We start from the raw sequence: 26,073 nt of genomic DNA on the forward strand, positions 1-26,073 counted from the left end.
GTAGATGTTCAGGTTTGGGCTGGAGCCCCAGCTCTAGAACCCTGAGAAGTGGGAGGGTCCCAGAGCTTGGGCTGCAGCCTGAGCTTGAATGTCTATACTGCAATTAAACAACCTTTTAGCTTGAGTAAACTGGCACAGGCTGGCTGTGAGTGTCTAATTGCAGTGTAAGCAATGTCAGAAGCACTTCTGCCTAAATTGTGTGGAGAACTGGGGAAAAGTTTAGATGACCCAGCTCACTCTCCACTGGCTCAGAGAGATGGTTAAAGAACACAGTGAGCCTCTACCCACTAGTCCCAGACTACTTATTTTGCCAAGAGGGGGAAAGGGTAGAGCACTTCAATCAGATGCACCTCTTCCCTGCCTCCACGGTGAATGGAGAGTTGGTGGAAGGTTATGAGGCCAGAGTGAGCTGCTTATTGGGGGCAGGATGAAGACAGTGACTAAGAATATATGAGGTGATTGTGGTTGTAGTAGAAAAAGAGAAGTGATTGGAGGGTGCTGTGATGGAGAGTATGTGGAAGAATAGCAAAAGGAAATGACAGAGGAAAGGCATGAAAAGTAAGAAGAAAAGACAAATCTACAGGAACTCAGAGATATTGGGGAGGGGGGGAGAACATGGGTAAAGGTAATCAAGACCACAACCTATGGAAAAGGAGGTACTCTGAAAGATGCAGAAGGAAAGAGGGGAAACATTTACATGCTACAGTAAAATTGGTGAGAGGGGGAAAGGTACCCAGATACTCGGAGTAAAAGAAGGGGAAAGGGTATTGTCTCTGTGCTTTTATTCTTTTTCCAAGTTAAATTGTTTTAAAGATTTTTTTTTTTTCATACAACAATATTGACATTTGCAAAAAGAGCAGATTGGCCAAAGTGCCTATCATATAAAGAGAACTCATTCAATATGCGGAGATGTAATGTTGGGTGGAAATCTCAAAGATAAAACACTTTATGGTCATTACTGACAGTATGGTCATTACTGAAATCCAAAAAATGGAAAATGTTAGTATCTTTTATTATTATTGGAATGTAAGTTAACAGTAATTAGCCAATACAAATTGAGATGGTATTAAATTAATATTATAGGAAAGGTGGTACAAAAAGGAGAGGATACCAAGTAAGGAGGACCTGTTAGCCAGGGACATGTAGCCCTTCAATACAGTAAAATAAAGTGTAATGCTAAAGGGGCTTCTGTGATGTGGTAACTTGCAGCCTCTCTCAGGACTTGAACAGGTCAAGGCTACCTTCCTATTACTTAATAATGTTACAATAAAAGTACACATAAATAATGGATTTGTAATACCGTATTTCCCCATGTATAGGACGCACCTTTTTTCAAAAAATTTGTGGTCTAAAAACTGGGTGCATCTTATACAGTGGTACTTACCGGTGATGTACCGTAATACATTTATTTTCAAATTTCGGGCCCCAAAACTAAGGTGCGTCTTATACATGGGAGCATCTTATACATGGGGAAATACGGTAATCTGGGTGGATAAAAATGGACTTTTTATGAAAAAAATCAAAATTTTAATTTTGTTTGAGTTGTTTTTTAAATAAACCTGCTTAACAGGAAATCTGAATTTAATACAAAATATGTTGAGTGCTAAACTTGCTATAGTCTATTAAAACATTTAAATAAAAAAATAAATCTGCTGAATCCATGAGCCTCTATCAAAAACTGTTAAGGCTGCTTTTCTGTGAAAGATGTTTTTTTCTGTTTCTAGCTTTTAAGATTAAGCTTTATTAATATGGCACAATACGTCAACCTAAGTAATTCATTTTCAAGAGTCTTAGGCAAATAGGGACTTGTGTTAGTTCTGAGTCACTTTCACTTAAGCATATTTGAAAATTTTCCCAGGCTCACCTGAAATAATCAGTTTAATTCACTGACTACGGTTAATCCCTCTGTTTAATATATTATTTAGATGTAAATGTGAAATGTGTTAATTTTATGTATTCAAAACAATTGTTTGTCCAACCTGTTCTTGTTCTTTACTAGATAATTAACTTTTTGATCATGATGTGTCACACTGTATTTGGATGGTAACTGGAATTTAAACACACAAAACAGCATATAAAATTTATTTTTATTATTGTATTAACATACAAATGTTTTGGATAATAAAAATAAATTTTATATGCTGTTTTGTGTGTTTAAATTCCAGTTACCATCCTAATACAGTGTGACATAAATCGTGATCAAAAAGTTAATTATCTAGTAAAGAACAAGAGCAGGTTTGACAAACACCTGTTAGGGATGCTTTAGGTCAGTGGTTCCCAACCTGTGATCCACAGACCCCTAGTGGTCCGTGAGGTTACTACAGGGGTCTGCGGAAAAGAAAAACAACAACATCCTCACCAAGGAAATATACAATTTTAAATAAATAAAATATTTCATATAGTTTCTGAAAACCTACTACTGTAATTTATTTTATATGCTTATATAGTATTATTTTTAATTATTGTTTTTAGTTTGGTCTGTGGCTGGCGTGTACAAAACAACTAGTAGCATGTGGTGGTCCGCAAAATATTTGGAGGTTGAAAAGGGGTCTGCACACTCAAAAAGGTTGGGAACCGCTGGTCTAGATTTACTTGGTCCTGCCTCAGCACATGGGGCTAGCTAGACTTGATGACCTCTTAAGGTCTCTTCCAGCTCTACATTTCTATGAGTCTGAGTCTATAATAAGCAATAGATCATTCTTCATTTTGTAACATATTGAAAATGCATAATTAATATGCATCTGAAAATATTAATTTATATGATTCTGTGAACAAATACATATAAATAAATGTGTACCACCTAGATAGCAAAATGATGTACCAAATCTAGCATAAAGGCTCTATTTTGTTGTAAGTCAATGTTTTAATGGTTTCCTTAGCCAATGAGAGTGCACCTTTCTTTAGAAAATAACTGAAGTACAATTTGATTTAAAATTGATTTAAATATAGGCTTTCCTCTTGATGATTTTGAAGCATTAAACATTAAGTAATAGAAAGGTAGTCTAGACCTGTTCAAGTCCTGAGAGATGCTACAAGTTATCACATCACAGAAGCCCCTTTAGCATCACTAAAGCATTTGAGCGTTTACTATGGTGATAAGCAAGGTTTAATGAAAGGACTTGCCTACATACCAGGGGTGAATGAATTTGTCTGACAATGCCAATTGAATTTTGCATTTGGAGGAGCATATGTGATGCTGTATTTTATACTGCCTGCTTCTATCACAGTATTCTACATAAGCCTATTGCACCTAGTGCAGCAATTGTTGCTACCTCAGCCTCCCTCAGCACTGCTAGCCTGGTGCCTTCCACCATACAGACAGACATCTCCCACTTCCATCCTGTCCTCTACCAAGTATCTTATGGTTGTACACTTCTTCCCCTGTCCCTGCATGCAATCCAAATGTCCAGATGTCAGGCTTCTGGGAGGAAGGGAGAATGCTCTTCTCCTCTCAACTCTTTCTTCACTTTATTTTTTTAGTTTTTTTTAAAAAGAGGGAAATGTTTTGTGCCTGGTGTGCACACATCCATTATACCATATCTCACCTGACCTATGTTCATGACCAGCATTCTAACGTTCAGTGCTATAGTGTTGGCTATAAATGCTACATCTCTGAGAATGGAGAACATTTACTTGAAGTTGGGAACGCTTAGGGTGACTGTGATAGGAGGCTGCTTTTATTCATCTCAATGTTCCTATTGGGGGGGACCAGGGTAGCAGTAGGCAGAGCTGTTAGTTCAGGGAGGATAGTCACTTCCTTTTCTCATAGACTGAAATGCTTAAGTGAAAACCTGAGAGTTTCTAACTACTTCAGAAAATTGTTTTAAGTCTGAATGGTCTCAACTTTTCACATGTTGATGTTGGATTTCCAGTAGATTGGCCAGACAGTATTCTTTGAGCACTATGCTCATCTTACTCCAATTGTCTGAAAATCATTTAAGTCAGGAGCTAAAGTTTTCCTTGCTCATCGTTAAAGTATCATTGTATATTAGTAGCTGCTAGGCATATGGCTGATATTTGTATTTTTATACATACATGTATATCTGCTAATGTACAGATCCCCATGAAAACTTTAAAACTCAAGAACATCATGTGGATTTGGGATGCTTCCTGGAAGATTTTGATTCCATTAATGGAAACATTATTTTGATAGCCTGACATTGATAGTCGTGTTCCCACATTTCATGGCATTTAAAAGGGGAGCTTTGTTCACATTCTCCAGATCAACTCATTTGCATTACGAAAGATAAGTACCACTTCTCGGCATGAATAAACTCAGAAACAGATACTAAAAAATAACTTTCTATTAACATTTGAAATTTCCAAATGCCTGCAGTGAGCAGAATGAGTGCTTTTTCCCCCATCCAATGTTTTATATCATAAAATCAAACAAATGGAAACTGCCTCACTAGAATGTCATGTGTAGCCTTGTGTGATATGAAAGTATTTACATATCTTTAGCTTACTCCTTTAATCTCATTTTTAATCACTTCTTCCCTTAACTGAATCCTAGGTAGTCCAAATTAATTTCTTGTTTGAGGATATATTTTTATTATTGACAGAAGAATAAACATATAATAATAGAATAAAATTAATTAAATGGAATAAAATGTATAATCGTACAATAGATAATTTAGGATGCTGATGAGTTGATAAAGGAGCTCAAATATTAGAAACTACATTTAAATGGCCAATTGAAACTCATTCCAACAGTTCTAACATTATTTGTTTAACCCCCCCCCCCTTTTTTTTTTTTTTTTTTGAAAGATTAAGGCTGATCAAGCTGTAATCTGTCTCCTAAAAACTGGATTTGCACCTTTTTATTTTAATAAGGTTTTTTTCTGTTTCACATCTTACACGTGAGTGAAATAAACTCAAGTGAAGACTGTAATGGGATCTGCTCCCTAATATGATGAGAAAAATTAAGCATTTTTCCATGACCCTGTTTGTTTTCTGGAGTAAGATAAACTATTCCAACTGAGACTTAAGCAACTAAACACCTTTCTACTCCAAAAGACAGAATACCTGAGTTGCTCATGCATCCATAAATCCTCTTAGCACTTACACATTTAATCAAACTACTCTTTGTGTACTGGCTGATGAACATACATAGTGTGTGTTAGTGTGCTTATAAAATGGTTTATTGGAAAAAAAATTAAACCTTTGAATTTAGTTGGAGGAAGGAAATAATTCCAAAATAGTGTGTGAATTAGACACATCATAAATAAAAAAAATTATAACACTAAAACTATTTTTGATTTTTAAAAATCACTTTATATTCCCCTCCTTTTCCTCTATTCCTGTCTCCCTCTTGATCTGACCTGAGGGGCTTCAAAAAGCTGTTTTTGCAACACCAGATGAGCTTAACTAGGGCTTCTGAAGGAAGATTACTGGCCTGGTTTGCTTTCATTGATCATTAGGAGTAATGCTTCAAACAACAAGCAACATCTTGCCATGTTCTTTGAAGCCCCACTCTTATTGATCCAGTGAAGACATTGGGGCGAGTGACAACAGCTTCACTGTAGAAGCCTCTCTCCTTCCACTGCCACGCATCTATAGCCAGGACTGGTAGCTTGTTCTAGGAAAACTCATACAAGGCACTTATGGAGTGGAGAGGAAGAGACAAACAAGGTAAGAAATAAGGGAGTGGGAAACAGAGAAGAGGAGAGAGATGAATAGGGAAGTAATTTTTAGAAGTTACCCCAATTACTTTGTATTTTTCTTTTTTTTACAAAAAATTGTTTGTGTTGTGGTATGGTGAGCTGGCTAGTTAAGTGGCCTTATCTTTGCATGTACATTTCTTGGGACATGAAAGCTTCTTCGGTCAGTAAACTTGCAGATTATATCCAAACCATTTTGTAAGTATTACTTCCTAGTTTTAGTTTGTATAGCACTGTTTCTTGTGTAGTGTGTGTTAATTCATAAGAACTTTTTAAAAAAGATTGTGACAGACTGTCTAGTCTGTCTAATATAATTTTTACCTTGTGTATACATTTTTAAGTGGTTCTGCAGTTATATTTGGTGACGTGTATTTCCAGATTTTCAGTGAAGCTGCATTATAAAGGGCCTGGCTTTCTGCATGGTAATGAAAAATCTTCAAAATGTTGTTCAGAGTCACTAGTCATAGAAAAGAATAAGTTAATCATATGTATGTGTTTTCTGTACTCTGTCTGAGACACAGCTCAACTAAGATTTTGGCAGGTTTGAAAGAACTTTCATACCATGAGGGAGTTTTTTAAGGAAACCATGGACTCATGTTTGCCCATACTTTGGTGGTAGGAAGAGACCCTGAGTCAATAAAAACTCTTAGGAAAACAATGTGACATGTACATGGGGTACAAAGCAGGTCTGAGGGAGAATAAAAATCTGTATTTTCTGTAAGTGGGAGAGAGTATTTTGCTAACACATACACTCTCCCACTTCTCTCTCTACCCTGGTGCTCTAAATTAGGCCTTTGAAACTGTGGGTCAGACAGATCTTTTTCTGTATTGGCCTGCTAAAACATTTTTAAGTCTGTGTTTAACTATTTTATTTTGTGAATTTTCTCTTTTCTGTAATTTATCAATAAAGTCTGCTTTTATTTAAGACAACCTGTCTTCAGTTTTGGATACAGTTAGTCACTGACAAGTGTCTCTAAGAAGGAACTAAATTCTTTCCTTATGGGAGGGAGAGTGCAGTAATTGAAAAATCCAAGGTGGGAGGAAGGCCCCAGTAATTAAAAGATCTGATGTGTAGTTAGACACAGTAAATGTCTACAATATAATCTTAACTGATTTCAATAATTTAATTTTTAAATTATAAAATATTATGGGTCGTGTTAGAAGCAGCAAAGGAAACTCTGTGCTCTTAGTGGCATCATCATACAAAAAAGCGAGTTAAGCTTTAGTGTTCTATGTTTTACAGTTTACTGTATTTAAACCAGCTTCAACATTTTAGACCTTGAAAGTCAAATGGACACTATTCTTTTTGGACTAGCACCCAATATTTTAAGGTTTGAACTAACTGGCTCTCAAGCCAAAATTTTTGTCTGGAACAACAAATCAGGGTGGAAATTGAAGAGTTGGCTGCCTGGTGTGGTGAGACCAATCATATCAATGAGAACTTTAAATGATATCTACATAGTACTTTTCATAGAACAGAATTTGGGGGGTGTTGTATGCTATATGTTAGCTCAAAGAGGGCTGGGAGATCTGTGAGAGTCACTTATGCTTTCCATTAGTCCAAAGAGGAATGGAGTTCAGACATTTCCTAAATCTAAAATCATTAAAAAAGTATATGGCACCACCTGGGTCCTCTTGTCCCCAATGTGTGTATGAGGAATCTCTTCATAGTTATGAGTCCATAGGGGTGTTATGGGTAGGGGTTGCCTCAGCTGGGACCTGCTTTTCCCCGTCACCCTCAGCACAGCAGTCCATACTTTGGCTGCTTCTGTCATTATCCTGCATCCATCTTCTATCATTATCAAGCCTATACTTCATACACCAACCAACTTTTAACCACAAGTTTCATTTTCAACGATTTAAAGCTATTTCTTCTGGTATTCTAGTATAATAGATAATGTAAAGCTGAAATCTATTTGTTTTTGTTTTAAAATACAGTTAAAAGTAATTTCAGTTACTACCATTATCTTTAAATATCCTGCCAATTTTCTTCAAATCACATACTTGTATTTTTAAATGATTATCACTCTCCTGTTGCTGTGTGAAGGCCCATTCAATCAGTAAAGGAAGCTGACTAACAGGGTAAACCTTGAAACTGACTCTACAAACAGTGCTGTCAAATGCACAATGTAAACAAACTAAAAAATAGGCAATTTTTCTCTTTCAGTTAACAGCATTTTTAGATGTCCCTTGTAATAGCAAGTACAAATATTAGATGTTCATGTGATTTGCCAAATGACAAGAATACCAATGGTAAAAGCATTAGGAGTTAATGCTGCTATATTGCCAAATGACTCGGAGCAGAAGGCCAGAGACAACATGTCTGTAAGGTGAAGCTTCTGTTGAACTAGGGGGTTTGGAGACTTTCCACTTCTCTCCATCTCTATTTAGCTGTCCTACTAGAATCTTTGTTCAGAGTTCTGTCCCAGTATGAGTAGTGTTAGACGGTATGGATTAGTTTTATGGATTTTTGTTCATCTTAGGAGTTTGGAGCACAGATTCACTAATTGTGTTTATTCTTAGGATCTCTTTTATTGTACTGTATGTTCATCAATATTACCTCGACTAATGGTCACAAGCTTTAGCCTCTTGGATTCTTTCTCTTAACGGTTGTTGACGTAGCAACCTTCCTGTTCCAGAGACATTTTCTGGATTTCTACCAGAACTGACAAAAGTAATGTTAGCAAAATATATTTTGTTAAATGTTAACTGCTCCTTAGAGCCCCTTGTACATAATTTAGTCTTAAACAGATGTTTTCCATTGAACTATTTTACAGTAGCAAATGTATTACTCATCAAAGGTGCATGATTGATGGGGTCTGGAGCCTTCTGTTTCCCAGCAAGATGGGGACATCACAGGCAGCAGTGAAGTCATACTCTGCTCTGCCACATTACTGTGCCCATGTGTATGCATGAAAGCTAGCTTGGTTTTCTTGGCTCATTCAATCCTTGTGTGCTCTAATGCAACTGCCAAGAAAGATGCAGTTGTGGTGTTGGTTTTGTGATGTTGGCCCAGCTGGAAGCTGCTCTAAAATACTTCAAAAATTGAAGCAGCTAAGTCGAGAATTGCATCTGAGCAAGAAATAATTACAGGGTGTAAAAAAACCCAAAACCTATTGTTAATATTATATTGTTTTCCCGCAAATGTAATTACATATAACCATTGACCAATTTTACCAACTGACTTATTTTTATCTTGCAGAGTCTTGGTCATTACAGAACAAAACAACCAGATTGGTGAACGCATAATTTTTTGGGTTTTGCTCTTCTTTATTCAAACTGTGTTTTATATCCAGGAAACCAGAATTGACAGACTCTGCCTCTCTGCTAGAGACCTTCAAGTTTCTTGAAAATGCAGCTGCAGATTTCAGTGATGAAGATGAGGATGAAGATATTGAAGGAAGAGAGAAAACCATCATTGATACCTCAACGGTGGGTCAAAAAAACCCTCATAATTGAAAAACTTGCGGTGAACAGAAAGTAAAAGGAAAGTGTGAGCTAAGGAGAAATATGAAAAGGCTGATTCTGTGTTCCTTATAGGTGTACATCTCCATTTGCCCCCTGAACATTATTAAATGCATCCCATATGTGACTAAATGTGTATCTGCCTAGCTGGGTGTGCAAGATTGGAAGCGTAAGACATGCACTTCTGAATTTGTGCACACAAAATAAGTGTGCCTACTTGGAGTCTGAAAATGATACCCAAAAGTTATTTTTTTTACTCTTCTTTGGTCTATTCTGTTTGCTTTTATTCTGAAAAATAATCCTTCTGCCACCACCTGCTCTATCTGAATCCAGAAGTTTGTGAACCAAATTATTTTTAATAAACATCTTACCAATATTTTTTAGGAACCACACACCTTCTAATTCAATCTTCTGCCTTGTTTTGAAGTTGAGAATTATAAACTGTAATTCTAAATGAGAAATCCATTTGATGCCAAATATTTGCATAAATTGGCTTAAAATTGTAAAACTTACTTGAGTAAAATGCTTTTTGCAGCTTCCCAAAACGTAAGTTATTACATTTCCTTTTGAGCAGCTTGTAGATAATGTTTAAGTAAATGTACATGTAATATATAAATAACTGCAATCCTACAATTTAACCCAAACTCTTTCTGTTTTGTCAAATGACTGAACTTCTATTTGAGTATACGATGTATGGTGAGGTTACAATTGATCAAATTAAAATGTCTGAGTGGCATAGAACTAATACATAACTTTTGTTTTAATAAATCATGTTTTTCTGATCAATTAGTAGTATTTAAATACGTTTTTAAAGTAACAAAACTATTAGTTGTTCGATTGTACAATGGTGATAAACTTTAGAAGTACAGATAAATGCATAAATGGAAAGCTGAGAGAGATCTTTGAAGAAAGGCATTACATAGGTTCTTTGTCAAACATGTTACTGATCCATGGATTAAGGTATTGTCTGTGATTTCTGGTTAAAATCAGTTTTACTACATTGTATTCAATATACAAGCCAAAGAAACTAGATTTAAATTGAAGTTTAGGCTTCTTTCTGGTCTTGAAATTGATTCTGGTTTAGGAATGGCAAAGAAGCTTTCTAGCCAGATTAGACTAAACAAAGATATTTCATTTTACAAGATAAAGACTACTAGTCTACATACTCTTTTAGGATGACTCCTGGTAAAATTCTAAAGCTTGCCTACACATAAAATACTACAGTGTCACAGCTGCACTGCTGTAGTGCTTCAGTGTAGATGCTATCTATGCTAACAGGAAGGATTTTCCGGTCAGCATAGGTAATCCACCTTCCTGACAGGTGGTTGTTAGGTTGACCTTCTGTCAACCTAACACTGTCTGTTTGGGAAATGAGGTATGGTGTACACTAGAAGATTAGGTTAGTTTAATTACATCAGTGAGGGGTGTGAACAATCCACATCCCCTGAGCAGCATAGTGAAGCTGATCTAAGTCCCTCTGTAGACAACGCTAGGTCAATGGAAGAATTCTTCATTGATCTAGCTACTGCCTTTTGGGGAGGTGGATTACCTACATCCATGGGAGAATTCCTCCTGTTGGCGTAGATAGGGTCTACACTGATGCACTACAGCAGTGATGCTCAATTAGATCAACCCATAAGCTGATTTGAGAATTTTATGACAAGAAGTGGGCCATTGGTGCAAAAGGCTGACAAAATTAAAAAAAAAAAGCCCACTTTATCTGCCAATAAAGACCTTGGTTGCAATATAAGTATTAGTCTTTCTATCTTTTAACAAAGTTTATAAACCAACATTATTACCTGTGTTTCTGGCAATCCTAATGGGAAAGGTGACATGGATGATTTCTGGCAAGCTTTGTGAAGAGTGGTTTGTAGGAGCTCAGGGCAAGGCACATGCACTGGTGAAGATGCTCATTTGTCAGGTGATTGCGGTATTGGTTTATTATAATGTTCATGGTAGAAAACCCAGATTTGCAGAAGTACATTAATCTGAACATTGTTAAAAGATAGACAGCTAGATTCTGGGTATTCTGAAACTGGTCAGAAAACACAAAGTCCCACTTCTCTGAATTTTGCTTTCGAGATATCTGAGCTCTGGAGCCTCACAATTTCTAATTGAAAGGCACCTTTATCAATTGAATCAAGAATGTTCTTTGCTTCAGAATGGCAAGGTCCATTAATACAGACAGAAAATGGGTCTTAAATAAAAACAAATCCTTTGGAATTTTAAAATTCTCAAATTGCATTTTAAAATTTTCTACCAGATTGTTTAGAAATTCTTGTATCGTTTTCATCGAAGTTTCATCTATAGCAACAAAATGCAATGTGGGAAAGTGTAACATCTTTCCTGTTAAGTCTGTCGGAAAGATTTCAAGAGTCCTCTGAAAGACTCTCACTTTTTCAAACAGATCCCCTACATGACTTGCACAGGCTTTGAACTGCGAGTAAAGGGAATTCATGTGACCAGTAATATCTCAGAGAAGCTAACTGTGACATAGAGGTGACATCATTCATAAATGGCAGGAACTCACAAGTCTTGTTGGTCTTGTGGTTTGAAATAAATTCTATTTCTTTTTGAAGTACACACAACCTCTCTAACGTGCCCCCTTCTTAACCAGCAAACATCATTGTGCTACAGCACATCACTGTATTCAGCTGAAACATCTTGTAAAAGAGTTTTAAAAAGATGATGTTGCAAGTTAGAAGTTGAGCATATGTAGTTCACTGATCTCATCACAATACTCTTTGTTATTTTCAAGCACCCAGAAAACTTACCACATAGGACAGTCTGGTGACTGATGCAGTGAACTGTATTTAATAAAGGGTGTACTGCTGCCAGACATGAAGCGAAGACCTTCTCTTTCCCTGTCATGGAGGGACCTTCATCTGTAACAAGCAAGTTTACTTTCTGCAGATCAAAACCTCTAGGGTGGCGTCCTAGCTCAATTGTCACTATAGCAGTGGCTACAACTAAAGGTCCAGTAAGTTATTTACTAAAGAAGCCAGAGACAAATGATAGGTAGCGCATTACTGTTCGTGAATTTAATTACAAACACTTTTTAAGATGAGCTGGTGGGCTATACAGGGCTGCCTGTGGGCTGCCTATTGAGTATCACTTCATTACAATTTAGTTAGGCTTAACTACACCACTCTGGGGTATGGATTTTTCATGTAGTTATGCTGACCTAATTTTCCAGTGTAGACCAGACCTAAGTGAAATAAGTACTGCTCAAAAGCAGTTAATAATTGAAATAGGTTTGTTGTAGATTTTAATGGCGTCTAAATCACCAGCTAATCCAATGACTTTAACCTAGACAATCCGCTTTTCTTGTAGGAAAAATGAATGTTGTTTGACAAGTATAGTTCGAATTAGTGTAGCTTAACTTTTTGTTTCTGAACAAGTTACCAAGGTGGTGGTAAAATGACTAAAGAAAATCCAATTTAGAAGTGACAAAAGCATAGAAGGTGATGGTAAAATGTGCAACGGATAGGCAAGGTCACTACCATTTTGCCCAGCAGAGAGAAATCTGAAATCAGAAGACAGCAGCAACTCAGTAGACTCTTGCCTCCTATGTTTTAATGTGTGTGTTTGGGGGAGCACATCAAAGACAAATCTGGACATCAGAAAGTCTGTTTTCAGAAAAGTAAAGCCAGTCTGGCCGTTGATACTTGCTTCTCTTGCTTCATTTGTAAAGTGCTGCATGCACTCTTTGCACTCCTGTTAAAGCCAACCACTATGCATTTATTCTGGCCTAAAATTCTTGCATGTATGTTTATATGCAAGAAACTTGTTGTAACGTTACCCAGGGTACATCTGAACAGTTTTCCCTTCAATTCTCCAGCCTGGGGTTCCTCTTACGCTGCTTCGCTGTGAGAGCAACTACTCCTAGTCTGCTCTCACAGAGACTCCAGCATTTAAATCATTCCCAGTTATATTGTATGAGTGCTATAGCCAGCCACTTCTGAACTGCATTACAGAACAACACCAACCGACTCCCAGTTCCAGACTTTCCCCCCCGAAATGTGTGTCTTGTACTGCCTAGTGCCCTCTTGGATGATACAAGGTCATATAAAGTCCATCATTTCTTGAATAGAAAATGATACTTACAAATCTTGTTATCCTAAATGAAGATTCCGAAACACTTCAATCCAAACACACACTGGTTTAGATAAAACAATAAAATAAGTTTATTAACTACTGAAAGATAGATTTTAAGTGATTACAAGTAATGAGGCATAAAAGTTAGAATTGGTTACAAGTAGATACAAGATAAAGCACATTTAATACCTAACGTAACAAGCTAAATGAATTCAAAGCAAAGGTTTCTCTCACCCCATGCTTTAGCAGTCTTACTGACTGGAATCCTTTCAGCCAGGACCCCTCCACCAGTTCAATATTAATTTAATTGTCCTTCAAGTGATGGTCATGCCGTGTGTAGACATGGAGAAAGAGAGATGATTTGGGGCATCTGTTCCCCTTTTTATATCAGTGGGATGGGAATGTCCAACTATTTCTTTGCCAAGATGTAAATTTCTCGCTGACCCTTTTTCCTGCCAAAGAATGTCTGATTAACCAGGTGATGGTCCATTTGATTTTATTGACACATGGCTGAGGCATCAATTTGCCTTTTGTCTTTGAGAAACCAGTTTGTGCCTACTTTTCTAAATTTGGAATATATGACTTTCATTTAGGTTTACAATTTGGACAAATTAAATGTGTTCATTTTGTTCTGTTCTTCCCAGCCAAAATATTGGAACCCGGTGTTTAATTTTTTCCTGCCTCTGTTCTAACTTTGTTAGTTCCACGTGTGAAAGCAAATAGTATGGCTAGATACAAAGTTGTATTTTTAGTCTAATGTAGATTTTTTTTTCTTTTTATTTAGATGGTGAGGAGAAGAGTGCTGTCTGATAGCAGTGAAGATAGAGATACAGAAGAAGCTTTGAAAGAGTTTGACTTCTTGGTTGCATCAGATGAAGGAGATGGAGAATCTAGAAGTTCAGGAGATGGAACAGACTGGGGTAAGGGAGCTTAGTGGATCACACCAAAAAAACAGACTATGGGTTAAGCACAAAAACTGAACGATATTTTTGCCAAGATGTCATCTTTAAAGGAGCCCTACTATAACTCTTCTGGTGATAGACTGAGATCCTGTTACTGAGAGACTAGGATATTGTTACTTTTCTGTATCCAGTTTTATGCATAGATTCTTAAGACAGTCATATTATTGATCAGTTTGTCTATTTTAAGTAATAATGCAAATAAATATAGTGTTAATAATCTTATGGGAGTTTCAATACCTTTTCCATCTATCCAAACTATTGGAGCTCTATAAAATGCTGATTTTTTCAGATTGTGAACATGAATACGAGAAGTTATTAATCTCCCCTTTCTCTCACTTTGATACAGAAAGCAATGTGAATTATAAAGGTTTAATTATTTTTTTCCATTCAAATATCAGCAGTTTGAGCAGTTTGGTCTATCCAGTTTGTGCAAATTCCTTTGAGAAGATAGCAGGTATATATGTAAATCCTATTTAGTTAGAAAGGGAAATTTCATAAACTATTGTCTAGTTATATGTGGTTCAGGTTAATGTCTTGCAGCCCACATTATCAGAACCCAGTTTACTTTGAAGAATCTAGTACTTAAGCCCCAGCACACTACATAAACTAGCTGCATGCCAAGCTGATGGATTCTGAGGGTATTTGGCCTGGTATATAAAAGGGAAGGAGGCAGAAAGGCTGCAGTTAACTTTGCTGGTGAGAGGACAAGAGCTTCCCAAGCCTCCCTTGTAGCCCAATGCATATCTCTACCTCTCACCACTCAATAACTGGTTACAGGAAAGCAGCAAGCTTTACTTGAGCTTCAGGCTTGCAGTAACCATCAATGTACAATAAGCAATAGAAACTGTGAATCTCGTGGGCCATCCAACTTTTATAGGCTCCATTTAACTGAAGACATGGCTTGGGATTGGACACTAAATAGTTACTTTTGGGAACTGTGCACCACATATTTAACGGGATCAAATTACAATACCTTTAAATATTGCTACAGGAATTCTCTTAAGTAATTAAAAGGACAATGATTCTTCCCCACAAATAGTTCTCGAAAGGCATACTGGTCTTTGCTTTCTTTATAATTAAATCTTCATCTCTTCTGCTTTCTGAGCATACGGTATCTATCACTTGGGCCACTGAAATGTGATCAGGTTGAGTTTATCAGTAAGAAGTCCTGTTTAATTTTAGATGTTAAATAAATTCTTAATAACATTGATAGCTCAGTACGGATTTACAAATGATTTACTTTCCAAAAAAAAAAAAGTTCGTTATGGAAAATGTTAATTTCCTTTATAGTTGTATGTTTTCCATCTAATTTCTTTTATAGTTGTATGTTTTCCGTCCCTTTAAAACTATACCCAAATGAGGTTTTTTCATTATTTATATCATAGCTTATAATTACAGTTATTGTGGTATGTCACCATAAGCTGCCACAATATGTCATTAAAAATCCCTTATGAGTTTAAGATACTTATTTGATTTGAATGAAATTAAAACTTAAATGTAATAGTGTCTTATGACTTAATGTATTTGGAGTAGGGGAAACAGATGGCAAAGTTCTTTACAAATTGCTTTCTGAACAGTACATTTTTTTACAAAAAAAAAATTCCCAAGCATTTTTAATAGTAATTTATTAAACAGGTACAATGAAATGCCATGACTTGACTACTTTTGAGAGCCTGTAGAGTTGATCAGATCTGTGATCTGTAAACTAAAAAGCATTTACATACTAGTTCAAAATCCGCTTTGTAAGTTGTGATTAAATATGATGTACAGTACATGTAGGAGGTATGTAAGTGTGTATTATCAGAGGCGTGCCTTAGAAAATTAGTTTGCTGACAACTTTGTCATCTATGTCCTGCATACTTCTAAACATTTATTGCCAAAGGAGAGCAGAAATTCCATCTTCAATCTGGGGAAGAAAAGCATGATTAGCTGAAACTTCTCTCCTGATCTCAGAAATGGTGGCCTGCTGTCCACAAACAAAACTGCCCTGCCCCTTCATTTTTACATTTCATGATCAGTTTTTATTCTGTCTCTGACTGTATTACACTTCTGGGAATGTCTCCAGTGCTGATATGGAGGATGTTTCTTACTTTCTAGCCCCAGCAAATCCACAGACTTGCAGAGAGTGGGGAAGAACTATGCTGTGGAGAAAGCTGATACACCCTCCTTTTCCTCCCTCAGACCTTTTGACATGGGTCAAATAGACTTGACTCGGGCCATTGATGGCCCATAATATTTTAGCCTCTTCCCTAGGAACTTTTTTTTAACTATTGATATTTCTTCTTTTTTTGGACTGGTTCCAAAAATAGTTAATGCTTACCTCAACTATTTGTTTCCTGAATTAATGTCACCCATTGATGTGATTCATTTGTGATCACTGGTTTTTTTTATATCCTTGTTCTATCCAAGTCCACTGTGTCAGTCTCCTTCAGTTTATTAGAATTTATAAATACTTCCTCCAGGAATGTGTTAATGTCTTCACCTCATATTGATGTGAAATCAGCCCTCAAACATTGCTCAGCTATACATCTTATTGTACCTATCATTTTGTTGGACCAAGGCAGCTAAATACAACTGTCAGCATCACTTCTGAATAGTCTGAAGCAGTATCTGCAGAGCATCTTTAGAATACACTCTCCAAAGGAGTGAGCAACCATTTATTTTCTTTCAGTAATCGCTCATTCCTTATATTACTGCTCTGTTAGTGGCCTTACTGGTTTTTTATTTGTCATGCATCTAATATTTTAAGAATACTGTAGTGGCCATAGACTGTAATGGCCATCAGTTAGATAATATGCTTAATAAATAAAAATGAAAACAGAAAATGCTACATGGGCTAACTTTTTTAAAACTTGGTTTTAACGGACAAAATCTGAGATTTAATTTTAGGGTATGCCTCCTTCATTTCACACTTTAACGGAGGAAAAAATGCCACTTAACCTTCGAGCAGGTTGGCTTTTGTTAGTTGACTCTAGATCTTTGAGGAAATATAGCTTTGTATTCTATTATAGCTGAATATGTGATGGTCTGCATTCAGTTAGAAATCTTGCTTTCCACAGATTTGTACTAGGATGCGCATGAACTTATTGACTGAATCATTGCGTGTTTTTATTAATTTAAATGTCAGAATTTGAAACTAGATAAATTACCACTGTATACACAATTAAATACTTTTCATGTGGGTTTTCAATGTGCACATTAGTTCTGGAAGAGCTGTTTAAATGACAGACCAGTCATAGCCAAATGATCTGTATTGAACTATAAGGAGAATAATTTACCAATTAATTTTTTTAAAAGAGGGGACACTTTCCGAGTTTTAGGCTTAAGGAGTAAACTTTATATTAAATATTGATGGAACATGATAAATTTTAATGAGGAAAATAAAGCTTTAATATAATTTAAAAAATCCACAGTTGTAATGTAAAAATACATAAATGATAAATGATATTAATCAGCTCCAAGTTGTATATTATAGTAAACTGCCTAAGTACAGTCTTTGGTATGCTGTGTAAATGATTTTAATATTTGTATCTACATATCACCTTTAATTCAAGTATCTGAAATACTTTACAAATATAGGTAAGTGTTATTTTCCTTGTTGTACAATGGGGGAAACTGAGAATCAGTGACTTAACTCCAGATGTTGCAGGCGTTTAGTAGAGTTTAGTTATAAAATGCAGGCTTCCAAAACTAGATGTACTGCATCCTTTGTCTGGCTGTAATGTCCTCAAACTTTTCCAGTCTCTCTTTAAATTGAATGCACTTTTCATGTTTAAAATTATTTATAAAAACCCTGGTGAAATGTAAATTAAACTGTTTAAACAACTTAATTTAAACATTTTTGAATAAACTATGAAATATGACTGTTTAGCCGTTTCAATTCTAGATACAACTGTTTACACCCATGCTGTAAGTGTTAGGTTGGATTAGTAATGTAACATATATTTGTGAATATAATTATTTATCTGGAAAAAAAATAAAATCAGAAAAAATATTAACTGCTTGTTAGTAGAGGGAAAACAAAACAAAAAATGACAAACATTTTTCTATGAACAGTAACTTATTATGGTACAGAGATTAGGCATTTGAAATTTCATCACAAAATGATTTTTAAGAAATTCTGAGCAAGTGAAAGTAGGGGTGATTAGGTAGTATCACAGTTTGCAACCCCTGAGCTATTTGTGTATTTTAAATGTATAAATAAAGATTGACAACAGCTTCTACCTCCTTCAGTGAAAACTATTTAGTGACATATTGTTGAAAAAGATGTTTCATTTGTTTTACTTTATTTAGAAAAGGAAGACCAGTGTCTTATGCCTGAAGCTTGGAATGTGGACCAGGGAGTAATAACCAAACTCAAGGAACAATACAAAAAGGAGCGCAAGGGAAAAAAGGGGGTGAAGAGTAAGTGGAAAACATTGCTCCTTAAAATCATAAATCCCACCTCTTTCATACCCCTAATTCTATCTTTTTTTCAATGTTTTCCTAAAACTACTTACTCTTTTACTTTGCCACTCCTGACTGCTTTCCTGTTCGCCAGTGCTCGGGGGTTGAAATTAATGATAGTCGTCCAGTTGCCTGAGAAAGTAGGAAGATGCTGACTGGGATATAACTTTTCCCAGTCTAGTGTTGGATAACTTCAAAGTGATTATGCTGGACATGGACTATGTAGCAATCAGTGGTGATATACAGACAAATAAAGTATCAATGTATTTAAATTTCATATAACTGTATATTTTAATTAAGAAAATGTCAGAACTCTCTCAGTTGAAAACTTGCCAGTTTTATAAGACCTGTTTTTGGAGTTTGATAAATAAAAAAAAACAAACTCTATATTATTTGTTAGCTGACAGAGGGAGAAACAAGTTAATTTCTACCCCTGTTTGTACTTAATATTCACAACATGCAAGTCATGCTCTCCTCATCATTCCCTATGCAGGGCTCGAAATGGAAAATAAATCTTATCTACAACCTTTAAGTCAGTCCTTATTTATCAACTACCATTTTACCTGTGGAATTAATATTTGTAGTGGGTGTTGTTTGAATTCTAAGCAAACAGCTGTGATGGGTATCAGAAATACAATTTCTAGCCCTGTTCATGATACCTTTCTCTGTTGCATCTCCTGAAACACAAATCCATTATGTGAAACCTGTGTTCAATAAAATAAATATTGTACGCCTTTCAGAGTCAAGTTAAATGTTTAAAATGGAAATCATAACTATTTCAAACATACATCTGTATTGAGAATTCTTGTGGGAATATCTGAAGTTTAAAATTATTGCACCTAATTCAGGTAGAAATTTGAAGGATATGTTTCATTACTCCTCCCTTTGTGGGAAGATGCTTATTAATTTTAAAGAACTGTCACTTCCAACATGTTTATAAAAAGATGCCAGCTCCTCTACATCATTATTTCAAGGTTGCCTCATTTTGTTGTTTTTCTGCATTTAGTAGATTCTAAATGTGATTGGTTGCAGTTCAGTAAATATTAGCTCTTCTGAGATCATAGTATCAAATATAGCACATAGAGGCTAAACCTCCATTGTTATTTTCTCTAAGCTAATCAGTATGTACTCTAAATACCTATGCTGATATGAATGACATTTGAAAGAATTGTATATTCTTTGGTTGGAATTACTTAAGGTACTGAGGTACCTGAAGAAATGCAAGCCTGGCAAGGAGTTGAGCTGCCGCCACAAAAAATGTTAGTTTCACCAAATAAATTTTGAATTTCTTTGTAATTTAAAATAGAGAGTTTCATACAATAGAAATACACAGAAAATTATTTTAGAGACTTCTGGTCTCTGATGTCATAGTACATGCATATAGCATACAGTGCAAGGCCAAAGTTGTATAGCGCTAACTCACTAGAAATATTTTAATTAAGAAATAAATTGAAATGAATGCATTTCTCAATCAGATATTGGGTATATAGATTGATGATCAAATTGTAGTAATTATTTAGACGCAGCTGTCATTGGAACTTTCATTTATATGTTTAATGAGCAAAGTGCCTGATGCAAGACTGCATTTTGACACTTTGAGTTCATGAGAGTATTGTAGTTACATGTACAGTAACTTGGTTTTTGGATGGAGTTTTGATCTGGGGGCAACCAAGTGGGGTTTACTCCAATACAGAAATCAAGCATCTTTCCATTGACAATCCATCGTTGGAAGGGCATCAGTGCAGAAGATAACAGGTTGCTCCCGATTTTATCACCTGTTCATGATCTTAAGAGAAGAAATGTGTGAGGAAGGAAATTTTGGAGGGGGAAAAATAAAAAGACTAAAAATGTCTTAATATTGAGATGTATGAAGTCATAGAGGAGTATTCAGAGATAAAAACTGTTCAATAAACTGATGTATTTCTATAAAATCAGATACTGTATTAAAACAATCTTGCAAAATCCTATTCACTCTTTGCCTGACTCAAGTAATGTTTTGTAACAGACAACTAAAATACCATTTAGTTTCTTCATTATCATTATGGTAAGGGTGGGCAAAATAGAACTTGTAACTAGACTAATACATTTATAATGATTTTGCAAGGCTGTAGTAAAAATTCCTGTGAAGTAGTGTAATAAGATCATACATATATTAGAATACACTTCTGTGTTAAAGCTACTTAAAAATAGCTGTATTATTTACTGGTCTAGGAAAAACCATAATGGACTATGGGTAAGATATTTTCCCATTCTTAATTAAACTTACAACAGGAAAAACTACCGAAGATATGTTTCAGCCACAATCCTATATAAAACAGTCAAAACAGGGATGTGGGAAAATGATGGAGCAAACCACAGGTAAGTGTCAAGAAGGGCATGGGTCTTCACTACATGTAGCTTCAAGAAGTAAGCTGATGAATCCAGTTTGATTTATTTTTTTAATATAACAACTGTTTAGATTATGTAGCATCACAAATATACACTACTGCACAAATAATTTTAAAATATTCACAAATTATTTAAAGAATATACTGCACAAAGCATCTGCACAAATTTTAAAATAATTCACAAATGTTTGCAATGATTTTTGGAAAGCAATAAAATATTTTGTTTGACCAATCATTTTGTTGGTATGAGTCAATTGAAGGCATTTAACTTTTTCATGCAAATAGCAGGGTGAGTTCATAAAAGTGGGGGAAAAATTCTCACTTGCTTCCATCACTTTCTTTTTCAAGAAGTTCATTTCATGCTGGAAGATTAGTTACTGCTGGAAATAGGCGCTCATTACTGATGTTTATTAGGTAATGTCATAATCAAAGATAGGATCCATTGTTGCTTGTCTTGCTTTAACGTTTCATGTGATATATAGCATTCCCATGAATTATGTTTACATAAGTCATTTCACTTTTTTGTTTTTCTTGGTTAGGGCCTAACAGGTCAAAGCTGCAAGACATGCTTGCAAACTTGAGAGATGTTGATGATCTACCTTCCTTACAGCCATCTGTTGCATCACCTTCTAGGCCGAGTAGCTCAAGGCTTATTGAACATGAGATAAGCAGGACAGATGAAGGCAAGTATTCAGTGTTTGTGTATATGTATGCATATTCATTATTATTATTATTATTACAGAGCACTTTCCATCTTACACCTTTAAAGCACATTAATAATAATAATTGAAGTTTAAAAATGTTGAACCTAATTCAGGGAGAAATTTGAAGGATATGTTTCATTACTCCTCCCTTTGTGGGAAGATACTTATTAATTTTAAAGAACTGTCACTTCCAGAAAGTTTAAAAAAAGATGCCAGCTCAATATTCATTTAGCATCATCATACCCTTGAGGTAGATAAGCATTATCCCCTTCTTCTATCCTTATGGAGAAATTTAGAGAGAGATGTAAAGTCTTGATCTAAAATTTTTTTGAGATCAGTGGAAAGACTGCAGTAGATTTCTCTGGGCTTTCTGTCAGGCCCTAAGTCACTTGCACATGTTTACACTAGAAGTCTGGAAGAGTCAGGTATGGAACACAGATCTTCCAGGCCTTAACCACAAAACCATTCTTTGCCCATGTAGGATTATACATAAGACATATGTATCATTTTATAATATTTGAGTACAGTGATAAGGAACAAACTCTGCAGCTAACCTAAAGGGTGTGTCTAACATGGAAACACAGAGTGACTGAGTCCAAAATCACAGAGGAACGACAGACAGCAACTTTGCTCAGGTTGGTTGCCCATTTCCTAAATTTCATAGTGGTGTCTGTATCTAAAATTTTTAGTGAGATAGAGTCAGAGTGGAAAGCCCTAATATGCTGTGCACAGTCTCTGATTTGGTAGACAACACTTGCCTTCACAAACACTAGACTTATAAATTGTTAATTGCAGTGTTTAGCTTCAGTATTTCAATTATTTTAATGATATACAAAATAATAAAATAAGCATAAAAGTGCCTTTTGTGATGTATTAATTTATATGAAGAATATGATTCGTGCTCAAAAGGTTGCTAAATATGATTAGAGATATGAGCAAAACATGATTTTGGCTAATAAGCCATATCTCTTCCAGAAAGAGGTAATAAATTAGGCTGGCCAAATTACAAGAGAGATTCAGATTAAAAAAAGAGTTCCATGTGATATAACTACTGCAGAGCATAATAGTTCAACCTCCCACATGTTTAGAGAGATGTTTTAAAAAGAAAAATGGTAACTTAGCAACACTGAAATGTGGGGGAATTATTTTTTTGTGTTGAGCATTTCCCATCATCCCACAAATTCCTCATTGCTGGCAGAAAAATACAGTGTGAGAGCTTTCCATATTCATTTTCTTTCAAAATATATATTTTGTAATTGAGAACATCTGACTAGTTTATGAAAAAGGCAAAACCGAAAGAAGTCAGTCACTTTATTTTTCATTGGTGAAATTTTATTAAAAATGTAACAGTTTAACATTCATTTAAAAAAAAATTTAAACTATACATATGACAAAATATTAACTAAGTTAGGAATGCAATTGAGAGAAAGGAGATTGGCAATTCATTCATCAGCTTATTAGTAGAGCAAAGAAGAAGAGATGTTAATGATTAAAAAGCAGAAATTTGGGTAGAGTTAAAGTTGTGCAGAGTCTAGAAGCAGAGTACAAAAAGCTTGAATTTGGTGAGAAAAGATAGTTTAGTTCAGTTCATGTTTTCTTCTGTCTGTCAACAGAACTTACAATCACTAAGCGCTGTTCAAACATTGGTTTTCTAAGTTTCCTTGCCCTTGCAATCCACCTGGGAGCTTTAACTCTCTTCATGCCCCATACTGAGGGTATATAAGCAGTATACAGCCTTTAGTTCCTTCTCAGCTGCCTAGGCCTGCTTCATAGTTACCTTTTTCTTAGGAAATAGCTTCTCATTTTACTTTGTTTAGAGCTTACTTTAGCCCCCTTTTTTAGTTTTTACAACTTGTGTTAGGGGTTGTTTTTTTTTGGATTGATTTGGTTTTTTTTTTTTTTGTTTGTTTTGAGGGAACTTCTTTAAGAGATTCCTCATTTCTCCCCATCCTGCCCCAGGAAGGGTGTGCTTTCCTCCTTTGAAGGATATTATCCTTGGGTTATGCCTAAATACCCTGGATTTAAACATTGTCTCACTTGCTGGGATTCTGTCCCAGTTATTGATGGTCACTGTCTCTGTGTCTGCAGCTTAGAGGACACCTATGTCTTATTCAAGTGTAAAAGTTGTTCAGGGTTCAAGAGTAGGTCTAGAAAAAATATGGAGATTAAGCAGGTCTGGATACCCCTTCTATCTCCAGGTATAGAAGTCTTCCATTAGCATAGAGCCCCATCAACCTCCGCAGCCCATTCACCCACTAGTTCTTCTTGGGAGGAGAACCACAGAGGATGGCATCAAGACTTCCAGAAAGAAGAACTCCAGATCCCCTCAAAGAGAAGTTGGTGGTTTGGAGACCTTACATCCCAGAAAGGGTACTGCTGAGGCTCCCAAGCTTTCCTGATACCAAGGGCCCCTCAGCTAAGGCTTCAGAAACATAAGTCTTGTGGTACCCAATACTGTGGATCCTGCTTCCACATTGCCTGCAATATCCAAGTCAGCATTGCAAACTGATCGATCAGTGCTATCAAAGCCATGGTCATCCTCAGTTCCATCTCCTCTCGTCACAGAACCTCGCCTGAGTTCTGCGCAGAACCACCTGGTACCACAGGATTTTAGATTCTCCAAGGACTTATTTGTCTTGGATGAACAGGAGTCCCCTCTTCTGACAGTTATGAAAAGACTCTTGGTACTAGGGCCTCATCTGTCCCTATCTACTCTTCAGACTAACGTTTCTTCCTCATGAGGCAGTGATGCCTCCTCCTCCATCATATTTGGAGATTTTAAGCACTTCCAGAAGCTCAAAAAGAGAATTGCTGACTCTCTCCAGAATCCCCTTAGAGGAGGTTCAGGAGACCCAGCACAACACTTGGACATACTCTGTGTTGCCACTTCTGGTCGAATAGCCTTACCTATAAACAAAGTCCCACTTGAACCTGCTAAAACAATTTGGCAAACCTTAGCTCCCATACCTCTAAGTTGTAAGAGGGCAGGTAAAAGAAAAAACTATGTTCCTGCTAAAGATTCCAAGTTTTTGTTGACACACCTAGTCCTCAATTCCTTGGTAGTGGATGCTGTGCATGAACAAAGTAGACAACACCATTCAAAGGCTATTCCACATTATAGGGACCATAAATGCCTAGATATCTTTTTGGCCAAAAAAGTCACTCTTCTGCTTTGTTACAATTTAAAATTGACAATTACCAGGCACTGATTGCAAAATATAACTACACCAGCTATGAGAAATTTGTTCCTGAGTCAGATATAAATAAAAGAACTAATGAGAGCAATTTCAGATGATCATTGCTGAAGGTCATTTATTAGCCAGGACTTTGTTACAGTCCTCCCTAGATGTGGCCAACATGGCAGCCCACTCTGTTTCTACAATGACTGTCATGTCATGATTGCTGTGTGCAATCCTCAGGGCTCCATATGGAGATCTAAAACAGTGTGGGGCTTAAGCTCTTCAGTGAGTTCACCGATGGATTGTTGCATTCTCTCAGAGATGTGAGAGCTACTGTCTGCTCCCTCAGTATCCTACGTGCCTGCAAATAAAAGGAGATATTCAGCAGATCAAACATGGTGCAGAGATCATGCACAGCCCAATTCCTTGCTTATCATAGACTTTGGAACTACCTAAGAAGAGACCTAATTTCCAGAAGAGAGAACCATCCTCCACCACAGTAACCACCACTACTCAGCCTTCCTCATCTAAGTGTTTTTGTTGATGTTTTGGTCAAGGGTAAAGAACTTTCCCACCTTCTGGATCAAAAGCTGGAATATTTTGCTCTCTCCCATTATTTGGGGATCATCTCTTCCATTTTCAATCTTCATAGAAGATTACTTCTGACCAATGGATTTTGAAAGTCGTAACATAGGACTGTTCCATCCATTTCACCTCCATTCCCCCACCCCACCCTCCTTCCTCATGCTTTTTCAGGGACACATTTCACGAACATCTGCTGAAACAGGAAGTCCGATTCCTTCTCCATATAGGAGTCCATTGTCCCGGTTCCTGCCAAAGAGAGAGGAAAAGGGGTTCTATTCCAAGTAATTTCTGGTTCCCAAAAAGAAGGGTGTATGGAGATCCATCTTAGATCTCAAGTTGTTGAACATTTTCATCAAAACACAGAAGTTCAGGAGGGTGACACTCATAGCTATAATACCATCTCTAGATCTGCAGGATGGGTCTTCAGCCCTCGACCTACAGGATACATTTTCATATTACGATGCATCCATCTCACAAGAGCTTTTTGCACTTGATTGTGATACTGGTAGTGCTCTTGGATGACTTTCTCTGATTCAGGCTTTTTACTGCCCCCTGAGTCTTTATGAAGGCCCTTGAATCAACAATCA

The 26,073-nt window shown here is 36.2% G+C and overlaps 1 protein-coding gene across 2 annotated transcripts in view; it reads left to right on the forward strand.

Moving 5' to 3' along the window:
* Positions 1-26,073, forward strand: part of STRN (striatin) — a 95,227-nt gene that overhangs the window by 38,659 nt on the left and 30,495 nt on the right. The window contains exons 6-10 of one of the 2 annotated variants that reach the window (XM_067562673.1): positions 8,957-9,092; positions 14,008-14,143; positions 18,479-18,589; positions 20,903-20,989; positions 21,558-21,701. In XM_067562673.1, coding sequence (XP_067418774.1) covers positions 8,957-9,092; positions 14,008-14,143; positions 18,479-18,589; positions 20,903-20,989; positions 21,558-21,701 — 614 coding nt within the window. The remainder of the gene's footprint in view (positions 1-8,956; positions 9,093-14,007; positions 14,144-18,478; positions 18,590-20,902; positions 20,990-21,557; positions 21,702-26,073) is intronic. The other variant, XM_067562674.1, reaches the window with a different exon arrangement.

The sequence above is a fragment of the Emydura macquarii genome, unplaced genomic scaffold (genome assembly GCF_026122565.2).
Source record: "Emydura macquarii macquarii isolate MOO-44397 ecotype Brisbane River unplaced genomic scaffold, CSIRO-AGI_Emac_v2 contig_2457, whole genome shotgun sequence".
In the NCBI taxonomy this organism is placed as follows: domain Eukaryota; kingdom Metazoa; phylum Chordata; order Testudines; family Chelidae; genus Emydura; species Emydura macquarii.